General features: G+C 34.0%; 2 protein-coding genes across 2 annotated transcripts; both read left to right on the top strand.

Moving 5' to 3' along the window:
• The first annotated feature begins 24 nt into the window (after positions 1 to 24).
• LOC134721643 (prefoldin subunit 2-like) lies at positions 25 to 10,471 on the top strand. Its single transcript, XM_063584775.1, has 3 exons — positions 25 to 182; positions 5,247 to 5,370; positions 9,288 to 10,471. Exons 1-3 carry the CDS (start codon positions 58 to 60, stop codon positions 9,450 to 9,452), a joined length of 414 nt encoding a protein of 137 aa, XP_063440845.1. The 5' UTR covers positions 25 to 57; the 3' UTR covers positions 9,453 to 10,471.
• A 753-nt stretch (positions 10,472 to 11,224) lies between these two features.
• Positions 11,225 to 16,362, top strand: LOC134722875 (52 kDa repressor of the inhibitor of the protein kinase-like). Its single transcript, XM_063586506.1, has 2 exons — positions 11,225 to 11,307; positions 13,338 to 16,362. Exons 1-2 carry the CDS (start codon positions 11,225 to 11,227, stop codon positions 16,360 to 16,362), a joined length of 3,108 nt encoding a protein of 1,035 aa, XP_063442576.1.
• Positions 16,363 to 23,121: the final 6,759 nt, after the last annotated feature.

Consider the following 23,121-nt stretch of genomic DNA (forward strand, 5'->3'; position numbering starts at 1 on the left):
ATTCAAAATATTGGTTTAGGTGTTCACTTTTCGTTTTCTAAAACGACGAGCATCAAAATGGCTGCGAAAGGAAAAGGCAAAACACAGGAGCAAATAGTTGCTGGTTTTCAGGAATTAAGACAACAACAAAGAGCTGTTGCTGGCAAAATATCAGAGCTTAATGTAGATTTAAAGGAACACGAGTTAGTTCTCCATAATTATTTCTATATAACTTGTATTTTAACCACGTGTTTAGATGAAAAGGGGGAGACAACTTTATTTTAGAACTGCATGGAGATGATGTTTACACTTGGTAGTAACTGTCATCACAAATCTTGTGTTATCAAGTTACGGATATCAAATGAAAATAAAGTTTCTTGTACAAATGTCTAATAAAACCTATAACTCAAATAATTACATCTCTCCTTTTTGTCATATTAAATTGTTCTCCACTCCAGAGGAGTGAGTGAAAATGATGACTCGATTATTTCTGTTACTTTACATCTACAGCAGTTAATACTTAATAGGGGCTCACTAATTAGCGACAAGCGAACCTGCCACCATTTCAAATGCTCATGAATGTTTCATGTGCCAAAAGCCAATCGTAGTCCTACAAAAACTTTACAGGGTGGTCTTATCTTGGCCTGTTTATTGTTTATAGATGCCCTCACATAAAATCTGTACCATGTTTTTGGATGATTTTTTTTTTAACTAACAATCGTATGCATTCAAGATGACGTTTTTCAAATAACGAAGTCAAATATCATTCCTAAAAATCAATTACTGTCCTACAGTCAGGCCTAGGGGACTTACTTTAATGAGTGATTTTCAAAATCACTGATTCAAGTAACATTATTTCCATAAAGGTTGGAAGTAAGAGTTGTCTTTCTTTGATAATCACTTTTTTAAGTAGTACAAAATAATCACTAGATAAAGTGATTTAATTTTACTGTAGCTTTAAATATTGAATACTAATGATCCAGGGACTAATTATGATTCTAAACTTATCAGAACCAGCATCTGTGTTGTCTAGGATGACCAGGTCATTTCAGGTGATAACCTTGTACTGAATCTAGGATAATAGTCCAGTCAAACTAAGATTTAACCTCAAACTAATTGCAACAGAAAATGTTTTAGTTCTTATCTATAGCATTATGCCCTTTACATACACAGAAAAAAGTCTCTTAAAATCTAACTTGAGGAAAACTCAAAATCAGCATTTTCAGGGTTTGACACTAACATTAGTGGTGATGTTGTCCATAGGACAACCAAGAAAAAATTTTGGGTAGTCCTGGTAGTCCTCGTCTATCACCGGTGAGGGCCGCAACGCGGCCCGAACTAGCATGGGGGGTTTGGGGTCATGCCCCCCCCTGAAAATTTTTGGAAATAAGATGCAATTTCCTGCCATCTGAGCACCTCAAAAGCACACAAATGTTCATTTGAGTTTTGAAAATATTTGGGTTTTTTTTTCAGATAAATTAAAGTTGACATTCAGTGAATAAATTTTATTACTCCTGAACTTTTCCTGTCAGAAGATTTTGAAAAATTAAATGCAAAACTGCAATCTGAGACAATTTCTAAGGCCTTGTTAGGTGGAGTTACTTGACCTTTCATTCCAGGATTATTTAGAAAAAAAAGGATAAAAATAAGGTTCGTTTGCCCAAACGCTACCTACCCAGTAAAAAGCTGCCTACTGAAATTCTTTTATTGCCCGATTGGAAGATTTTTTTTTAATCAAATAGGCATGAAGACTAATAAACATCTAATACTTCAATTTCTTTTTTTGAAAAAAGAAAAGAAAATGCCTACCTACCATGCCTACCTACCTACCCACAGTCTAAACATTTGGGTAGGGTTTGGGCAAACCAAAATATTTTTAAGTGTTGCCTAAGTCAATGTTTGAAGTTTTCATTAATTCTTCAATCAGTTTATAAGATTTTTTTTGTAGTGATACAATGTCTTTGTTTGTGTACTAGAGGTCAACTTCATCATCACTGTTGAAAGCAATTCAGTGGATATGTTGCTGAAACAAAATGTCTTTAATATTGTTTGAATGACATGTATGTGGTGTTTTTTTTAATAAGAAAGCCACCAAAAAAATATTGTTGCCTTTTTTTCCAAACAACCTTTTCCTGTTTATTTTTTTTGGGAGATAATAATTTTTTATCCAAATTTGGGAAGACATTTAATATTCTACGTTTTTATTGCTGACCTTTGCTGTCTTTTCAGCAGTTTCTTCACATTTTGGTTATCAGACATTTTTATTTACATTGAAAATCCTATGTGTTACAAACACTGTGATGATTCTGATCAGAAATCTGGATCTCAAAAGTGCTTTCATAATAACAATATTAAAATTATGTTCTTCCAAATGCCATCACTGTTTTTGAAGAATTTAAACATTATAGGGAGGACTTTTATGCCAATTTTTTGGCATTGATATAGCCAGACCATATACAAATTTCCAGGTGGTCCACAGGACTACTGATTAACCAGGTTTTGGTAGTCCTCCTAGATTTTAGGGGGGCACCGGACTACCGTTAGTGTCGAACCCTGATTTTTAATTTCCTATGGAGATTAACATTGGAAGGGGAGATAACTCTTGCAAAAATGAGTCTTTTTTGGTCAGTTTTTTGGTTGTTTTTCTTGAAATTTATGTAAAGTATATTACTTTGATGGGGTTAGAAGTTTGTATTTGAATGAATTATATACTCTTCTGCTCATGAAATGTACAAAATGGAAGTGTTATGGGTAGTTGTTTTTCATGAATTTTTATTTAAAGAAATTACAAATTTGAAGCTTTGTGACCATTTTGAAAAAAATAATCTGAAAATTTGGTATTGTTTATATCTGTATATTATTTTTTTCAGCAACTTACTTATCTAAAGAAACTTTAAACCACAAAAAGAAGAATACATGCTTAATTATTTTTTATTAAATTTGAGATTATTTAACTTGACATGTTGAAAAATTCAATAAATGGTCAACTAATGAATTACAAAATCTACATGTAGATTATAGCTTGATTAAAGATATGAAAACATCTTTAGAGTTGTTTGTTATACTCTAAGAAATCAAGAATCAATACATTCTAATGAATAGAAGCGGTAAAGTTATAATTTTGTATCAATTTTTATTGATATTTCTTCCTTTTTTGCAAGAGTTATCTCCCTTTTCAGTGCAAACTTCCATAGGAATTTTAAATGGGGATTTTTTTAGTCTTCCTCAAGTTAGATTTCATGGGACCTTTTTCTGTGTAATGCTTAAGATTAAAACTTAAAAATCTTCTGTTGCAATTATTTTCGGGTTAGGGTAAAAAAAAAAGTAGCTTCGTCTTTTGCTAATATCTTCATGGGACATCTAGAGGAGAAACTATTAAATGGATTCCCTCTAAAGCCATTTTTATACCTAAGGTTCATTGATGACATTTTCATTATTTGGACGCATGGTAAAGAATCGCTCAATAAATTCATACAACACATGAATTCTCAGCATAGAACAATCAAATTCACTGCTGAAGTATCTGAAGAACAAGTTGTATTCTTAGACACTATTGTGAAATTCCGGAAAACATTGGGTATAGTTGAGTTTGAACTATATACCAAACCCACTGATACCCATTCGTACCTCCATTACGATTCGGAACATCCAATACCATGTAAAAAAGCTGGACCCTATGGGCAATTCCTTCGGGCAAAAAGAAACTGCACAAATGACGCAGATTTTCAAAGACACTCGGCAAGTTTGTTGAAATATTACAAATTCCGAGGCTATAATGAAACTCTTCTCAATGCCAGCCTTAAAAAAGCAGAATCAAAAGACCGTAAAGCATTACTAAATCCAGTCAAAAAAGACACCAAAAAAATGACAAGAATACCTCTAGTGTTGAGCTATACAAAAGCCAGTCCTAATCTAAGAGAGATTATTAACACTACTTGGCCATTGTTGCATATAAAAGAAACAACCAAACAGATTTTTAGTGAACAACCGCTCTTTGCCTACAAAAGAAATAAAAACCTCAAAGACATTCTAGTTAGAGCGGCTTTCCAATATCCGCCAATCACACCAGGGACATCTGGTATCAGTACACTAAATAAGTTGACCAAATGCAGCAACGAAGAATGTAGCTATTGCCCTTGGATCAATTTCCGAAGGTCTTTCACAAGCACATTCACAGAACGCAAATATAGAAAAAACTATATTGGTGACTGCAACACACCAAATATCATTTACATGATTACATGCAAGTCTTGCAAACAACAATATGTTGGCAAAAGCAAACGTCCTTTCAAAGCTCGACTCGGCGAACATCTCCGATATGTCAAAAATAAGTCAACGGAACCTACTGGTAAACATTTCAACCAGACAGGACACAACATCTACCATATGTCTTTCGAAATCATCGAAGTCCTCTGGAACGATCCTAATGACAACACGTCAGACGTCCTTAGGAGCAAAAGAGAGGATTATTGGATCCTCCAACTCAGAGCGCTAAAACCCATTGGAATCAACAGTTTAGAGACTTCCAAATTTCAGTACACCACTCACTCTATTCTCTAGGGTCAAATTTATGCTAGATTGACTGGACTATAATGACATAAAAATCACTTGTTTAAGTATTATACCTCAATTTTCTTCCCAAAAATCACTTCTTTAAGTATAAATATTTTAATAACCCCCACTAATTTCAACACCCCTGAACAATGGAATTTTTATAGGGAACAGTAGAATTTTATTACAAAATCTGAAAGATGAAATCTAGAACTTTACAGGAAAAATACTCCCACTGCTGGGAAAAATCTGTTCAGAAAGTATTTTTCTTCCGCTTATTGAAAACATCATCTACGGGGGAACATGGCGTATGAAATTTCCCATGTCCTGTCGGACTTTATTTTCTTTCATTTGTAACGCTTAAAAAAATCGGCCAATCCTGTGTCATGCTTAGACCCGAATGAGACTCACCTAAAGGTGCCTTCAAATTTTTTAATGTTGTTTATTTTGCTTATTCATGCTTTTTAAATGCTTAACCAATGGTAAAAAGGATTTTTTTGTGTTAAATAGCGGAGAAATTGCCATTTCAAAATTTTCAATTTGAAGCCAAGCCTCTATGGGGGAAATCCCCTGCAAACAGTGACATTTGGCAGGTAAATATCTTTTGTGATTGAAGCACATTCTTGGAGTAATACATCTATATATTCAATATAAAAAAAATTAATCAGAATTTATTCAAACAAAATATTTAAATATTTTTTTTTTTTCTTTTTCAGAATAGTTATAGATACATTAAAAGAAACAGAATCCAGTAGAAAATGTTTTAGAATGGTAGGAGGCGTGTTAGTAGAACATACAGTTGAAGGTGTATTACCTGCTTTAACTAATCATAAAGAACAGGTGAGTGTACACATAAACATGTAGTTGGTACAGTAAACTTCCTAATTTAATGATCCACGCTCAATCAATTTTATTCATGGTTCAATTATGGTTTAAAGAAAGCAACTTTCAGCACAAGCACTTTTTAGCTCACCTGGCCCGAAGGGCCAAGTGAGCTTTTCTCATCACTTGGCGTCTGTCGTCCGTCGTCCGTCGTCGTTAACTTTTACAAAAATCTTCTCCTCTGAAACTACTTGGCCAAATAAACCCAAACTTGGCCACAATCATCATTGGGATATCTAGTTTAAAAAATGTGTGGCGTGACCCGGTCAACCAACCAAGATGGCCGCCACGGCTAAAAATAGAACATAGGGGTAAAATGCAGTTTTTGGCTTATAACTCAAAAACCAAAGCATTTAGAGCAAATCTGACATGGGGGTTAAAATGTTAATCAGGTCAAGATCTATCTGCCCTGAAATTTTCAGATGAATCGGTCAATCGGTTGTTGGGTTGCTGCCCCTGAATTGGTAATTTTGAGGAAATTTTGCTGTTTTTGGTTATTATCTTGAATATTATTATAGTTAGAGATAAACTGTAAACAGCAATAATGTTCAGCAAAGTAAGATCTACAAATAAGTCAACATGATCAAAATGGTCAGTTGACCTGTTTACATGGTTTAGGAGTTATTGCCCTTTATAGTCAATTTTTAACCATTTTTCGTAAATTAAAGTAATCTTTTACAAAAATCTTCTCCTCTGAAACTACTAAGCCAAATTAATCCAAACTTGGCCACAATCATCTTTGGGGTATCTAGTTTAAAAAATATGTGGCGAGACCTGGTCAACCAACCAAGATGGCCGCCACCGCTAAAAATAGAACATAGGGGTAAAATGCAGTTTTTTGCTTATAACTATGAAACCAAAGCATCTAGAGCAAATCTGACAAGAAGTTAAATTGTTAATCAAGTCAATATCTATCTGCCCTGAATTTTTCAGATGAATTGGACAACTGGTTGTTGGGTTGCTGCCCTCCAATTGGTAATTTTTAAAGAAATTTTGCCGTTTTTGGTTATCTTGAATACTATTATAGATAGCGATAAACTGTAAACAGCAATAATGTTCAGCAAAGTAAGATCTACAAATAAGTCAACATGACCTAAATGGTCAATTGACCCCTTAAGGAGTTATTGCCCTTTATAGTCAATTTTTAACAATTTTCATTAATTTGGTAAATTTATGTAAATTTTTACCAAATATAGTTCTCTGTTACTAATGGGCAAAGTTCATGATAGATATAATTGTAAGAAGCAAAATCGTTCAGTAAAGTAGGAACTTCAAACACATCACCATCACCAAAATACAATTTTGTCATGAATCCATTTGTGTCCTTTGTTTAATATGCACATAGACCAAGGTGAGCGACACAGGCTCTTTAGAGCCTCTAGTTAGATGTTTTCACAATACCAGTTGTTTTCAATGTTTTATTTTCCCCAGAAAACGATTCGAATGAGTTGAAAAGTTTCATATCCTTTCTCTTATTTTGAAAGAATAGGGACTCTTAGACAAATGATGTAAATATTAAAATAGCAGACATTGAGAAAATGTTAGATCAGTATATTTACAATAAATAGTATACAAATTACACTTTTGATGATAAAATAAAAAGTAATTATCATATATAGATATAGGAAGATGTGGTGTGAGTGCCAATATATATATAATAATAATTACATTTATAGTTCCTTTTTATACGACCGCAAATTTTGAAAAAAATTTCGTCGTATATTGCTATCACGTTGGCGTCGTCGTCTGTGTCGTCGTCGTCGTCCGAATACTTTTAGTTTTCGCACTCTAACTTTAGTAAAAGTGAATAGAAATCTATGAAATTTTAACACAAGGTTTATGACCATAAAAGGAAGGTTGGTATTGATTTTGGGAGTTTTGGTCCCAACATTTAAGGAATTAGGGGCCAAAAAGGGCCCAATTAAGCATTTTCTTGGTTTTCGCATTATTACTTTAGTTTAAGTTAATAGAAATCTATGAAATTTTGACACAAGGTTTATGACCACAAAAGAAAGGTTGGGATTGATTTTGGGAGTTTTGGTTTCAACAGTTTAGGAATTAGGGGCCAAAAAAGGGCACAAATAAGCATTATTGTTGGTTTTTGCACAATAACTTTAGTTTAAGTAAATAGAAATCAATGAAATTTAAACACAATGTTTATGACCACAAAAGAAAGGTTGGGATTGATTTTGGGAGTTTTGGTTTCAACAGTTTAGGAATTAGGGGCCAAAAAAGGGCACAAATAAGCATTATTCTTGGTTTTTGCACAATAACTTTAGTTTAAGTAAATAGAAATCAATGAAATTTAAACACAATGTTTATGACCACAAAAGAAAGGTTGGTATTGATTTTGGTCCCAACAGTTAAGAAAAAGGGGCCCAAAGGGTCCAAAATTAAACTTTGTTTGATTTCATCAAAATTGAATAATTGGGGTTCTTTGATATGCCAAATCTAACTGTGTATGTAGATTCTTAACTTTTTGTCATGTTTTCAAATTGGTCTACATTAAGGTCCAAAGGGTCCAAAATTAAACTTAGTTTGATTTTGACAAAAAATGAATCGGTTGGGTTCTTTGATATGTTGAATCTAAAAATGTACTTAGATTCTTGATTATTGGCCCAGTTTTCAAGTTGGTCCAAATCTGGGTCCAAAATTAAACTTTATTTGATTTTATCAAAAATTGAATAAATGGGGTTCTTTGATATGCCAAATCTAACTGTGTATGTAGATTCTTCATTTTTGGTCCTGTTTTCAAATTGGCCTACATTAAGGTCCAAAGGGTCCAAAATTAAACTAAGTTTGATATTAACAAAAATTAAATTCTTGGGCCTCTTTGATATGCTGGATCTAAACATGTACTTAGATTTTTGATTATGGGCCCAGTTTTCAAGTTGGTCCAAATCAGGATCTAAAATTATTATATTAAGTATTGTGCAATAGCAAGTCTTTTCAATTGCACAGTATTGTGCAATGGCAAGAAATATCTAATTTCACAATATTGTGAAATAGCCAATTTTTTTTTAATTAGAGTTATCTTTCTTTGTCCAGAATAGTAAGCAAGAAATATCTTATTGCAAGAATTTTTTTTAATTGGAGTTATCTTTCTTTGTCCAGAATCAACTTAAATCTTTGTTATATACAATATACAATGTATATTCACTTTTTACTACCAACTGATAAATTTAAATAATCTTTACCATTCAGTGATAACAAGCAGTTTTTTTTACATCTTAATATTTTATGATGTATTTAAATGAGTAGTTATTGTTGCAAACTCCATTAGAATATTTTAATTGAGATTAGTTTTGGAATAAGGGAAAGGGGGATGTGATTAAAAAATTGGGTTCAATTTTTCTCATTTGAAATTTCATAAATAAAAAGAAAATTTCTTCAAACATTTTTTTGAGAGGATTAATATTCAACAGCATAGTGAATTGCTCTTAAGAGAAAACAAAACTTTTAAGTTCATTTGAACACATTTATTCTGTGTCAGAAACCTATGCTGTGTCAACTATTAAATCACAATCCAAATTTATAGCTGAATCCAGCTTGAATGTTGTGTCCATACTTGCCCCAACCGTTCAGGGTTCAACCTCTGCAGTCGTATAAAGCTACGCCCGGCGGAGCATCTGGTTGTGTTATTGGTGTTGTTATGTACACTTTTTAGGTGTTTATATAATTTTTTTTTTTGTGTACATGTATCGTTACTTGTAACGATCCAGCGCCCTGGTGGGAAAAATCGTTGACTATTATTCAGACATTTTATATATATATTATATATATGCAAATTGAGTGTATTGTGCAATAAAATTACATACATCACTTATATTAAGTGACAGTCTATTTCCAATGCTAATATTTTAATTTCTTTGCAGTTAAATAAGATGGTAGAAACTTTAACGAAACAGTTGGAGACAAAAGGAATAGAAATAAATAAATATAGAGAAGAATATAATTTACAAATAAAAGGAGAAGATTCTAGGGGACAAGATAAACAAGAAAAAGATGTAAAAACTACTGGAGGTGTGTTAGTGGCATAGGAGACATAGCCAACTATTCACTTGATTGTTCTATTTATTGGTACATTTTCTTATGTTTGTACAAAAGATCTAAGACAGTGCTAAATATTCTTAACAAATTAGTGTATTATGAAGTGAAAATGTGTTCAATGCATAATTACTGTCATGACTGTAGCTTTTTCTCTCACATCGTTTATTTTTCATTTGAACCAAAAAAATCTTCTTTACTTATAATGTTCATTTTATTATCAAAGAACAAATTCATTTTATCATGTGTGTCTCAAAAGCTCCCAGAATTGAATTGTTCATCTGAGTTTAACAATTAACCAAGCATTTAAAGACACCATTGAAAGTTAATTACCCTATTTATGACCACTATAAATATGTTCCCTTGGCCTTTACTTTTTAAACAGGGTTCAAATGTTATTATGTATCTGCACTAGACTGATACAAGTGTTTTGTAAACTGTGTGCAATGATCTTGACACAATTTCTGTCAATCAATAAAGAACAATATTGTATAAGAAACTTTGTAAAATATTTCCTTGGGACTTCTTCATAGCTTGCATAGTTTTGCAAATTTAAGACTTTGAAAGTACTATAATGTTTATTGATGGATCAAAAATGTAATATTAAAAGTTATGCTTTTGCATTGAAAGGTGTTTCCTAAATTTTGACAGATGAGTATTTGTCTCTATTGACATATGGAATTTAAGTGTCAATGCAATGAATAATCTCACAATCTTGTTATTTAGGTTTTGAAAGAACAAAAAATATTAATCTTTGATATTTCATCATTAACCAGAAGTGCAAGATCTTTAAAACAAATGCAATAGAAAGTCTTTGATCTCCCACAAGTAACATTCATAACGGATTAATGTAAAAAAAAAGAAAAGAGTAAAAATATAAACTATCCAAAAAATTTGCATTACAAAGCTTGCATTTGTTTCATTTTGTACCTATGCTATTTTGTTATTTTGAAATACAATTTATTGTGAATGTGTTTTGTATGATACATTAATAAATCTATATCATTTTTTAGTTATTTCTGTGTGCATTAATAACCACTTGCAAATGCCAATGATTTTGTATTGACAAACATTTAAAAAAATAAATCAGAGAATGAGAAATCTTAAGATTTAAGTTCAAAACAGTTATAATAAGTTCATTCTTCATCGATTCCTTGTTTACTGTCTTAGAAAGGGGGGATTGTACTTCCACAGGAAAATGAGGGTATGTTGAATAGGGGCTGGGTTAAATTTTTTGTGATTTAATCAATGAATACTGTTCACAATATAGTTGCAATTACAATACATTAATTTTGCATTAATTAAAATAAGTTCCTAAGCCAGGAAATGTGTGAAAAAAATCTCAAAACAATTCAATAATATAAAAAAGAAGACGTGGTATGATTGCAAATGAGACAACTCTCCACAATAGCAGGTGCAAAACTTCAATATGTGACCTAACTTTCTGTGAAGTCAAGTGGCGGATCCAGGGGGGAGTGTAGAGGGCGTACGCCACCCCTTTGTTTTTTCTTTTTTTTTCTTTTTTTTTTTTTTCTTTTTTTTTTTAAAGTTAGACTGTACAATGAATACGACTATAGATTTCATTAACTTTGCCATTTCCCTTATATTAAATGAAACAGCTCTTTACTTATACAGATATTATTTCTTGCTCGCATTTTACGTCAAATATGTTATTGATTATGTCTAATATGTCACGTGATTCACTTCCGGTGGATTTGAGCAGTACGTCGAAAAAACGTCATTCTGAAATAGAAATTGATTGAAGATGGCAAGCACGACGCCTTCAAAAAGACAAAGATTGGAACAAGGGCGCATTGACGCATATTTCTCTATTCCACCGAATAGAAGGTAAATCAATTATCTCACATGAACAAAAAAGTTCCACAGCTATAACATTTTAATTTACATACGAACACATGTTTAACCCACACGCTCAAGTTAGTCCATAACAAAAACTGCACATTGTCTTGCTGAATAAGGACCCCAGTCAGTTACTTCTACATAGATTAAAAGCCTAAAGTATACGGAACATTTGAATTTAGGGGGTCTGAGAAATGTGAGAGAATAAAAGTCTGACCCTTATTTTCGTCTCTAAAAATAATTCTAGCAGACAGTCGTGAGTACCAGAACTGAAAACAATAATTTTGTCCACTTTGTTAGTATTAGAGGAAACTATATTTTCTACATGATTCATTATTTAGTATTAAATATATAAAACGAGCGTAGTTTTGTTGGTTTTGTTTTGTTTTTGTTCGCATTTAAATCCCAGGCCACCCTCGGTTCGTTCCCAAACTGTTGTTGGTATTTGAATCTATTACTAGTACTATTCTCGTGTTTCTTGATGTTTTAAGAAGGAGTTTAAACTAAAGAGATGAATGTGACTGGAATTTTTGTTTCGCCAAAGTGGTATCAGACTTTTTTCAAAGACCGACTGCCACCTGTGTTCTGGGTGCGGCCTTAACATGCTGATCTCGACAGTCATTCACAATTTCATTGAATTTGACATTTCAAACCTTCAATCGCAACCTTTGGTTTATTTAGAACCACTCGTTTCATGTGGTGGGTAAAACTTTTTAAACCATAAAACATTTGGATAAAAACATATCTTTATTCGGCCGTATTGTATATTATTTCATTGAATAGCATAAAATTGAGAATGTATCAAAGAGACAACAACCCGACCATAGAAAAAACAACAGCAGAAGGTCACCAATAGGTCTTCAATGTAACGAGAAATTCCCGCACCCGGAGGCGTCCTTCAGCTGGCCCCTAAACAAATATATATAATACTAGTTCAGAGATAATAGTTCATAACTAACTGTACCACAAACTTCAGTCACTGTCGCAACTTTTTGTCTCCAATTTGGCCTCTGTCGCAAAAAGCCAAACTGAGGGATATCGATCCGGCGGATCTTGTCTTTAAAGTTAGCAATACATTCATGATAGAATATCTCCATGCTTCATACTGTGTTTAAAGATGTCGTATATTACAAAAATCATTCTGTCAGATGACCATGACATCATTTATGGTTCAGCGACTACTTGAAAGTTAAAAAACCAATCAGATTTTATTTTTGTTATGTTACTTTCCTTCTTATCAAAAGTAGCAAGGTAACTTTATTTGGCATTTGCCTACCCCGTGCTTTTCCTATACCGTATAGCGGGTTATTTTCGCGGATGAAGCAAATCGAAATTTCCATTGAAAAAGGTATGCGAAATATTTTGGCGGATTAAAAACTTTAATCAACACCTGTGCATTTACACTAGTTTTTAATCTGGTGGTTCTATGCGCGAATACTTGCACTCCGCGAAAATAACCCGCCATACGGTATTTTCTCTTGACCTAGACCTCATTTCACAGATCAGTGAACAAGGTTAAGTTTGCGGGGTCATGTCCGTATCTGAATACTAAAAACAATAGCTGTTAGGTTTATGAGAATTATTGTAAGGTATACATGTCTAACTGGCAGTTGTCGTCTGTCCTTGAACTTATTATTTTTACTTTCAACATAAACTAAGTTATGAACACGAAGGCAGGCGTGACATTTCAGCGAGGCCTAGTTGAAAGGGGGATAAGTCTAAATCATTAAGAGCTTCGAATTTCGTATACTTGAAAATTGGACTCGCTACATACTTTACCATGTTTACTTCGAATTTTTAAACAGCAATACACAGGCACTTGTTTCTATCCATTGGAAGACCCACTATCAACGTACAACTCGTAAATATACGTTTATAGTGGGTCTTCCAATGGATAGAAACAAGTGCCTGTGTATCAGTTGATCGAATTCCGACTAATAAAATGAAAGATTATATATGAAATATAATATGATACTGAATAGAACAGAATAGTTGTATGGTTTTCTTTTTAAATTTAGGCTGGTGTGTAAAGGTTCTTTACATCAAGGTGAAATAGAATCCGGTGGAAGCCAATGTACATGTATAGCTTTAGTGTTCTTAACTCTAAATGATATCCCAAAGTCAGTACAGGAAGTCGATAATATACTCCATAAAGGAACCACAACATACCAAAGTCTTGCTCACGATGATAATGAATACTTACTCATAACAGACTTTCCAGACAAAGTCAGCATTGAAAATGAAATTTTCGATCTTTCAGCTAGAAATCCAATTAGTGGTATGGTATTGCAAGAAATTGACCATTTAGATTCATTGACATTAAAACTTGATTCTGCTGTAGAGCAAGGCTTTGGTATCGCACCTACATGTTTCCTAACCACAGGAAATAATCCGGGATATACGATCGGGATAAAAAATATTGATGAACACTACTATGTTATGGATTCTCATAGTAGGGATGATAAGGGGCTATCTTCACCGTTGGGTAAAGCTGTAGTGTTACAATTTAACTCTGTTGAGCAATTGGTGAAATATATAAAAGACATGTGTCATTCCGTATCAAATACCGACATGCAATATGAATTGACTCCAATAATTATCAGGAAGACTAGTGTAATGACATCCTCGACAGGTCCTCAACCCTCTGATAATACAAACGAAATTAATCAAAATAATCCAAGTCCTCAATGTTTCGAATCCATGGAATCTGAACATGTTGCAAATGATACTACATTGCAAGATTCTGATATATCGGTAGATGGAGGTCGAACGGACTTGAACATACAGCAAAACGTTGATGCTATAGATGTTGGAAATTCAGACCCACTTCTATTAACAGATGATCAAAAACACATGCTTATATGTAATAGAATGCCAGAATCTACCTTCAAATTTCCATCCAAATTGTACAAGGATAGTCGGTGTAAATCAGGTAGTTTCAAAAGATCTTGTTGTCGAGAATGGTTTACGAAGTTTGAATTTATTTCTTACTCTAAGGATAAAGATGGTATATATTGTCTGGCATGTAAGTTCTTTCCAGACACCTCTGGTCGCAGACCACGAAAGCTAGTTTCGGAGCCATATCAAAACTGGAAAGACGCTATAACTGATTTAAAGCGACATGCATCATCCGAAACACATTTTAACTCTATAGTAAGACTATCTGGGTTCCAAGAAACGTATATGAGACCAGAGTCTAGAATTGCAAATGCAAGGGGTGACACATTAATTGCGAAAAATCGACAGATTTTGAAATCACTCATCAAATGTCTCGAGTTTTGTGGTAGGCGCGGATTGGCTCTTCGAGGCCATCGAGATGACGATAAAATCCAAGATAACACACAAGATTATAATATAGGTAACTATAAGGAACTAGTTAAGTTTCGCGCAGAGGCAGGTGACTCCATCTTGGATGACCATTTGAAACAATGTGCTAAAAATGCATCATATACGTCAAAAACTTCTCAAAATGAATTGTTAGCATGCATCAAGAGGTTTATCCAACAGACAATCGTTGATGAAGTAAAGGCTCAACCGCTTGGTCCACATTTCGGATATCAATGCGATGAGGTGTCGGATGCTAGTAACTGGGAACAACTCGGGATTGTTATACGATATCTTAGGGACGGTAGTCCAGTAGAAAAATTGCTTGAATTTGTCCAAGCAGAAGAGACAACAGGCTCGGCACTTTGTGGTTTGATAGTAAAAGCTTTGACGGATGCTGGATTGGATATCCAGTTTTGTCGCGCGCAGACCATGGATGGCGCTGGCAATATGTCTGGTAAGAATCTAGGTTGCGCGGCGCAGTTTACCCGACTGTCACCAAGGACAGTTTATCATTACTGCGCTAGCCATAACCTCAATCTAGTACTATGCAAATGTTGCAATGTTCCAGAAATACAATTGATGTTAGATAGCTTAAAACAACTCGGGATATTTTTCAAGTATTCTCCGAAACGGAGTCGATGTCTCGAAAAAGCTGTAGATGAGATAAATTCGAACAGGGATGTACAAAACAAAATAACAAAACAGAAATTTAAGGTCTTCTGTGAAACAAGATGGTGCGAAAAAATTACGACCCTCGGCAGCTTTTCTACCATGTACGAGCCAATCATATCTTGTTTGGAGGAAATTAGCTCTAACGTTGGACGCACCTGGGACAAGAAAGCTGTTATTGACGCTAAAGGGCTACTTACAAAAATAACTGATTCTACTTTTATAGTTAGTTTCCAAACTGTCCACAACTTTTTTGGGTATGTTACAGGGTTGAGCAGAAAACTCCAAGGGTCTACACTCGATATTGTAGAAGGTTATAAAATGATTGATACCGTCAAAGCTTTAGTAAAAGCAACACGAGATGACGAAACGGAGTTTGACACCGTGTTTGAAAAAGCTACGGCAATGGCTGAAGTTGCCGATATTGGGGGTATCAAGGCTCCAAGACGATGTGGGCGCCAGACACAACGCAGTAATGTCCCTGCCGACAATGTTCAAGTTTATTACCGACGTGCAGTTTTTCTTCCATTTTTAGATTCTATGATTCAACAGTTCGAGATTCGGTTTGGTGAACGTGCTGTTTCAGTTGTAAGGGCATTGGCTCTAATCCCTAACAACATTCACCAAACCACAGATGAAGCAATCGACGACATTATTAATTATTATGAAGTTGACATGCCATTTCCTGACTCATTTAGGCAAGAGTTTCGACTATGGAAAGAATTATGGCGTGTCCAGAATGAAAAACCGACTACATTAACGTCTACTTTAACAGACCCAAGAGTGTGCAGGACGATCTTTCCTAACATCGTCAAACTCCTAGGTCTACTTTCATTGACAAGCGTCACGTCAAGTTCTACAGAAAGGGCAAACTCGTCCCTTAAATATATCAAAACCTTCTCGCGAAATACAATGGGAGAAGAACGTTTAAATGCCCTGTTGCTTTTATATGTACACAAAAACATTAAACTTGACTACGAAAAAATTATTGACGATTTTTCTCGTAGAAATCCGAGGAAGATGCTTTTGGTCAATCCTATGGCTTAGCACTAGAAACTAAATAAAAAATGTTTTCTGTGGATTTATTTTTTAATGTAATGCATGAATAAAGTAAAACATCAGTTATATAAGTAGGTATAGTCAGATGCATCTTGGGTGTGCATCGCAAATTTGCGATGCATTCCTAAGATGCTAGTTGTGACCTATGACTTGGCTAGGGAGATTTTTCCATATAAAAAAGAAGATATGGTATGAATGCCAATGAGACAAATATCCATAAAATACCAAAAATTACACAAACATTAACAACTATAGGTCACCGTCCATGTCCACTTTTAAACGACAAATTTCACATCAATTTTATGTACATAGCTTTTGATCCATTCAGTCAGTTGAATTTGTATAATAAACAATTAATGGGGAGAATACGACATCAAAAATGTCTAACCCATTTACGTTTTCTATAAAACATACATGGTCCACGTCAGAAACCGTTAATTTGTACAATTTATACTTATTTTATGTTTTTAAGCCAAAAAAAAGGTCAAAAAAAATTTTCGCCGCTCTCCGCTCGGCGAAGGTTGGGATCTACGCCCCCCCTTTCTTAAAACCTGGATCCGCCCCTGAAGTCCTAGAGATCTTGGAAGAATAAGTAGAAGTTGAAAATGTGCACTCTCTTTCATAAATATTGATTTAAGAATTACTAAAATTTCAAAGTCTGTAAAAATGAGAAAAAAATCCTCAAACAATCCAGTAAAAGCAGATACACACATCTTCAGCATGTGTACAATCTTTCATAGAAGTTTTAGTATTTTGGTTGAAAACTCATACCGGTACTCTCTTTCATAAATTTTAGATGAATGACAATAAATTCCCAATGTAGAAAAAATTAGAAAGATTCCCCAAACAGTCTAATATTAGCTGGTGCAACTTCATCATGTTTACAATCTTTCTGTGAAGGATTTAGGTTTACAACTAGTACCTCTTTCATTTTTCTGAAATATTGACAAAAGTTCCCAAGCCTGAATAAATAAGAAAATATTCCTCAAACAGTCCATTATAGCAGGTGCACAACTTATATATGCAATCTTCATAAGAAAAACTTTATGTGTTGATTATTAAAATTACTTATCCTGACCCACATGTGTGGTACATCAACAAATAAACCCGTTTTGAACTTCTTCCAACCTAGCCAATTATCTGTTCCATGACCACGTCTGCCAACAGGACCAATATGGTTAATAATAGAATAATGGGTCAAATACAATTTTTGTTGCACCTGTGCTTGAATTTGCAGCATGCAAAACATAGTTATACTAATCTGGTTGCAGCAGCATAAACTATTTATTTAAAGGTTTATGTTTCAGAAGATAGAAGATGGATGCTACATACCTTCAATGAAGATACCTTATGTTACGAAATTTTTATCTGGCATTGTCCTTGACCTCATTTTCATGGTTCAGTGAAGAAAAAAGGTTAAGTATAATACTCTCTTGTTATGAGTATTAGGATAACTATATTTTGTATATGGTTTCTTGCAAAGTCTACATGACCTTATTATTGGAATTCAGTGATCAAGATAAAAGTTACATGGTCAAGTCCATATGTCGGATATCATAGTATAAGCAATACATCAACTATATTTTGTCTATGGAATGACTGTTCATTGGACAATGCTAAGTTTTTGTGGATTGGTCTATTTCTCCGATACTTTTCTTAGATTTAAGCAATAGGGCCACTATATTTGGTTAATATAATGCCATCTCGGGTGTATATAAAATTGAGAATGGAAATGGGGAATGTGTCAAAGAGACAACAACCCGACCAAAATAAAAAAAAAACAACAGCAGAAGGTCACCAACAGGTCTTCAATGTAGCGAGAAATTCCCGCACCCGGAGGCGTCCTTCAGCTGGCCCCTAAACAAATATATACTAGTTCAGTGATAATGAACGCCATACTAATTTCCAAATTGTACACAAGAAACTAATATAAAAATAATACAAGACTAACAAAGGCCAGAGGCTCCTGACTTGGGACAGGCGCAAAAATGCGGCGGGGTTAAACATGTTTGTGAGATCTCAACCCTCCCCCTATACCTCTAACCAATGTAGAAAAATAAACGCATAACAATACGCACATTAAAATTCAGTTCAAGAGAAGTCCGAGTCTGATGTCAGAAGATGTAACCAAAGAAAATAAACAAAATGACAATAATACATAACAACAGACTACTAGCAGTTAACTGACATGCCAGCTCCAGACTTCAATTAAACTGACTGAAAGATTATGATTTCATCATATGAACCTCAGGCACAATCCTTCCCGTTAGGGGTTTAGTATCATACCATCATAACATATATGAGAAGAACATAACCCGTGTCATGCCAACAACTGTTTTTAGAATAAATGTCTTTAGTTCCGACGCAAAGACCTTATCAGTGACTCAATATTAACGCCAAAATATGCAATCTTTAATGACTTGACAACAGTATCGTAATTATATCCCTTCTTAATCAGTCTATTTAAAGGTTTTGTAAGTTTCTGAGGTGAATACTGACACCTTTGTGCTTTATAAAGAATATTTCCATAAAAAACTGGATGTGAAATACCTGAACGTATAAAAAATCTGCATGTTGAGCTATATTTACGAATGATGTCTTTATACCGATGATAAAATTTAGTAAAAGTTTTGACTAGTTTGTGATATTGAAAACCCTGGTGTAATAATTTTTCAGTAATACATAAATTTCTCTCGTTAAAATCTAAAACATTGTTACAAACACGAGCGAATCGTACAAGTTGAGATATATAAACACTGTAAGATGCAAGGGAACGTCACCATCTAAAAACGGATAATTAACGATAGGAAATGAAAAATCATCCCTTTTATCATAAATTTTAGTATTCAGCTTTCCGTTAGTGTTATAGATATCAAGATCGAGGAAAGGGCAGTGGTCATTATTAGTATTAGCTTTATTTAAAGTAAGTTCAGCAGGATAAATTTCATTAATACTAGAACACACCCGTGATATCGCGGGTCCATGACTGAATTAAAGTATTATATAACTATGCGCAAGCCTTATTTCAGTATTATTATTGTCATCTGATAAAGTCATGCTGATTATAAGATACACAGTTTTCTCTGTTAAAGTGTTTTCAAATCTTTCTGTTTGAACCCGTCGAACTTGAACTGTGATTAGTATTCGTTTTGTTATCTTAGAAAGTCTTGCTGGTTAAAATACTACAATAGGTAACAATTTGGCAATGGTTGATGGAATTTAGTAGTGTCAACCCTGTGATTATGACCCGTGTAAATAACATAGTCTTAAATACACCGTTTGGTGGTGCTCCTGTCAGATGCGGTCAGTTATATTATAAGGGTATGGATCAATTGTGAGACATTCATGTCTGTCTGGTAGTGTTCATTGATCAATGATACTTTTCGAGATTTTGTCATCAAATCAGATACAAGAAACAATAGTTCAACTATGTTTGGTGTATAAAATGACTAATATGTACATGGCTGTTGTTTGCTCTATGGTCGGGAGGTTGTCGCTTTGACATATTCACCATTTCCTTTCTCAATTTTATGTCTGCCTAGCAGGGTACATATGACCTTGAACTCATTTTAATGGTTAAGTGGTTAATGTTAAGCTAGATTATTTATAACATACGGAGATACTTTAAAAGCAAACAAATTAAAAAGACAAGACCTAGAAATAAGTCAACATGGCCTAAATCATCTTTCGACCTTTTTTTATTTTGATAAAGTGAAATTTTAAATAGTAAACAGAATCCACAAGACAAGATAACTTAGGTGAAATTATCAAGTGTTTTGGTAAAACTATAGAGATAGAGTGAAACTACAAATAGAAGAAAACATCAGAAAATACAAAATCGGCAGATTTTAGTGGTGGGTTTCGTGTTGCTTAGTCTTTAGTTTTCTATGTTGTGTACTGTTATTTGCCTGTTTGTCTTTTCTGTACATTGCTCGCGGTACGTTGATCTATCATCACCGCGCATTATTTTTCATTTATTAATACGTTTTCTTTAGGTTGTACCTTCTGGAAAGCCGTGGTGTTTATCGATGCTGATGACGAGATCACAACACATTAAAAACTTACAAAAGGCTTTACGAAATAAATAAACCTTTTACACGGAAATGAGACTACTATATTATAACACACATCTGTTATAGTAGTCTCAGCATATAATGATACTCAAAACATTAGTTTTCTGAATCACAATGGGCAAACTTGAATAATATAATAAGGAGACAACATCATTTATTATCAACGCTATCGAATGCCTGTAAGGACCTTAAAACATGTAAAGGTCTTGGTGTCCAGTGGCGGATCCAGAGGGGGGGGGGGGGGGTTCCGGGGGTGCGCACCCCCCTTTATTTTTGCCGATCAATGCATTTGTATCGGGACATATGTTTTGCACCCCCCTTTGCCCTGGGTTAGCACCCCCCTTTCGAAAATTCCTGCATCCGCCCCTGGTGTCAACAACAAAAAAAAGCACTAGTCGTACATGAGTATGTTATTTGTCAGGAGCGTAACTTGGCATTTGTCGCTTTGCAACTGCAGCTCAATGATTCTCAATGTTTTTAGGCTATCATGGACATGTTTCCCAGAGCACGAACGTACAAATTCGGAGTGCTAATGAGACAACTCTCCATCCAAGTCACAATTTGTAAAAGTAAACCAATATAGGTCAAAGTACGGTTATTATTGTCTGTAATATGAGGTAAGGATCATATTAATCCTGTCAGACAACATGATGATGTACAATATCATGCAATCATTCCATATATAAGAAAATGCCTGTACCAAGTCAAGAATATGACAGTTGTTTGATGTGTTTGAGCTTTTGGTTTTGCCATTTGAATAAGAACTTTCCTTTTTTATATTTCCCTTGGAGTTCAGTATTTTGGTTATTTTACTTTTTATACTTGTGCTGCTGCTACTTATATCTAATTTTGGATTATCTAAACTTTTGACACAGAGAAATGCCTCACGTTTTGAAATTTTGGCGGTATGATGGAGATGTGATGTTGAAATATAAAAAAAAGTAATATTTACAGCCGATTCCATTGAGTGTGTAGGCAAAGGTATTATCTTTGGTTAGCTTGCTTACTAGCTGAACCTTGAAGTCATTATTAGGTAAGGGATACTATCCTCCTTTCGAAGTAGCCTAGTCTTACAAATAGATTGATTTGATATCTGTCAGACTACTACCTTTGCCTACACACTCAATGCAATCGGCTATAAACATGTACACTGCAAACCATTGAAAATCAAAGAATCACGACCGAAGATGCAGGGCTATTAAAGTAACCTCCATGATTCATATATGAAATGCTAATGCTTATGAAACTGCAATCAAACTCTTCGCTGAGCGCAGCCTGATACGACCATAGAGGTCGAATCCTGAACAGTTGGTGAAAGTTTGGACACAATATTCAAGCTTGATACGGTCTGACTTTTGATTGTGATCATATATTTGACATAGTATAGGTTTTTGACACAAAAATAACACTGAGCAATAAACCGTGAAAATGAGGTCAAGATCAAATAAAATCTTGGCCACTGACGTATAGATCATAAAATATTTCCAAACATTTGAACACAAGTTATTGTTTGGAAACTACAAACAAGAGTGTACACGCTGAAATGTCTCGCCTTCTTTATTAATTATTAATATTATGTTGATAGTCCTAAATATTAAGCTTTATTAAAAATGTCACATAAACTTAACAATTTCATTAACCAAGAAAACTTAACAGTGACCAATGAACCATAAAAATGTGGTCAATGCAAGGTCAGATAAACCATGCCAGGTAGATTTGTGCAGCTAACAATTCTTCCATACAACATATATACTAGTAATATGTCGACCTATTCAGTGGTTATTATTTAAGAAAAACAGACCAAAACACAAAATCTTAACACTGAAAAATTAACTGTGAAAATGAGGTCAAGGTCAAATAAAACCTGCTCTTTTGATATATATAGATTCTAAAATATTTGCATACACCAAACATAGTTGACCTATAGCATTAAAGTATTAGAAAAAAAGACCAAAAAATCAAAAATTAACTTTGAGCACTAAACCATGAAAAAGAGGTCAAGGTTAGATGAAACCTGCAAACTAGACATGTACACCGTACAATCATTCCATACACAAAACATAGTTGTGCTATTGCATGCAGTATAAGAAAAACAGACCAAAACACTAAAACTCAACACTGAACCGTTAAAATGAGGTCAAGGTCAAATACAAGCTTATCGACTGACATATAGATTATAAAAAGTTTCCATACACCAAACATAGTTGACCTATTGCATAAAGTATTAAAAAAAAGACAAAAACTCAAAAACTTAACTATTTTAAACTACTGAACCATGTAAATGAGGTCAAGGTCATATGACACCTGCCAGATGTGCATGTACACCTTATAGTCTTTCCATATACAGAATACACTAGACCTACTGCTTATTGTATATCCTATATATGGACGTGACCACCATCGAAACTTAACCTTGTTCACGGATCAATGAAATGAGGTCAAGGTCAAGTGAACACTGTCTGAAGGACACGAGGACATTGCAAGGTACGCACATACCAAATATAGTTATCCTATTACTTAATAAAGAGAGAATTTAACATTAAAGTTAATCTTAACTTTGTTTCAAGTAGTCACTGAACCATGAAAATGAGGTCAATGACATTGGACAGACAGAAACTTCGTAACATAAGGCATCAATAAACAAAGTATGAAACTTCCAGGTCTTCCAACTTCT

This window comes from Mytilus trossulus, chromosome 6 (genome assembly GCF_036588685.1).
Source record: "Mytilus trossulus isolate FHL-02 chromosome 6, PNRI_Mtr1.1.1.hap1, whole genome shotgun sequence".
Classification (NCBI taxonomy): domain Eukaryota; kingdom Metazoa; phylum Mollusca; class Bivalvia; order Mytilida; family Mytilidae; genus Mytilus; species Mytilus trossulus.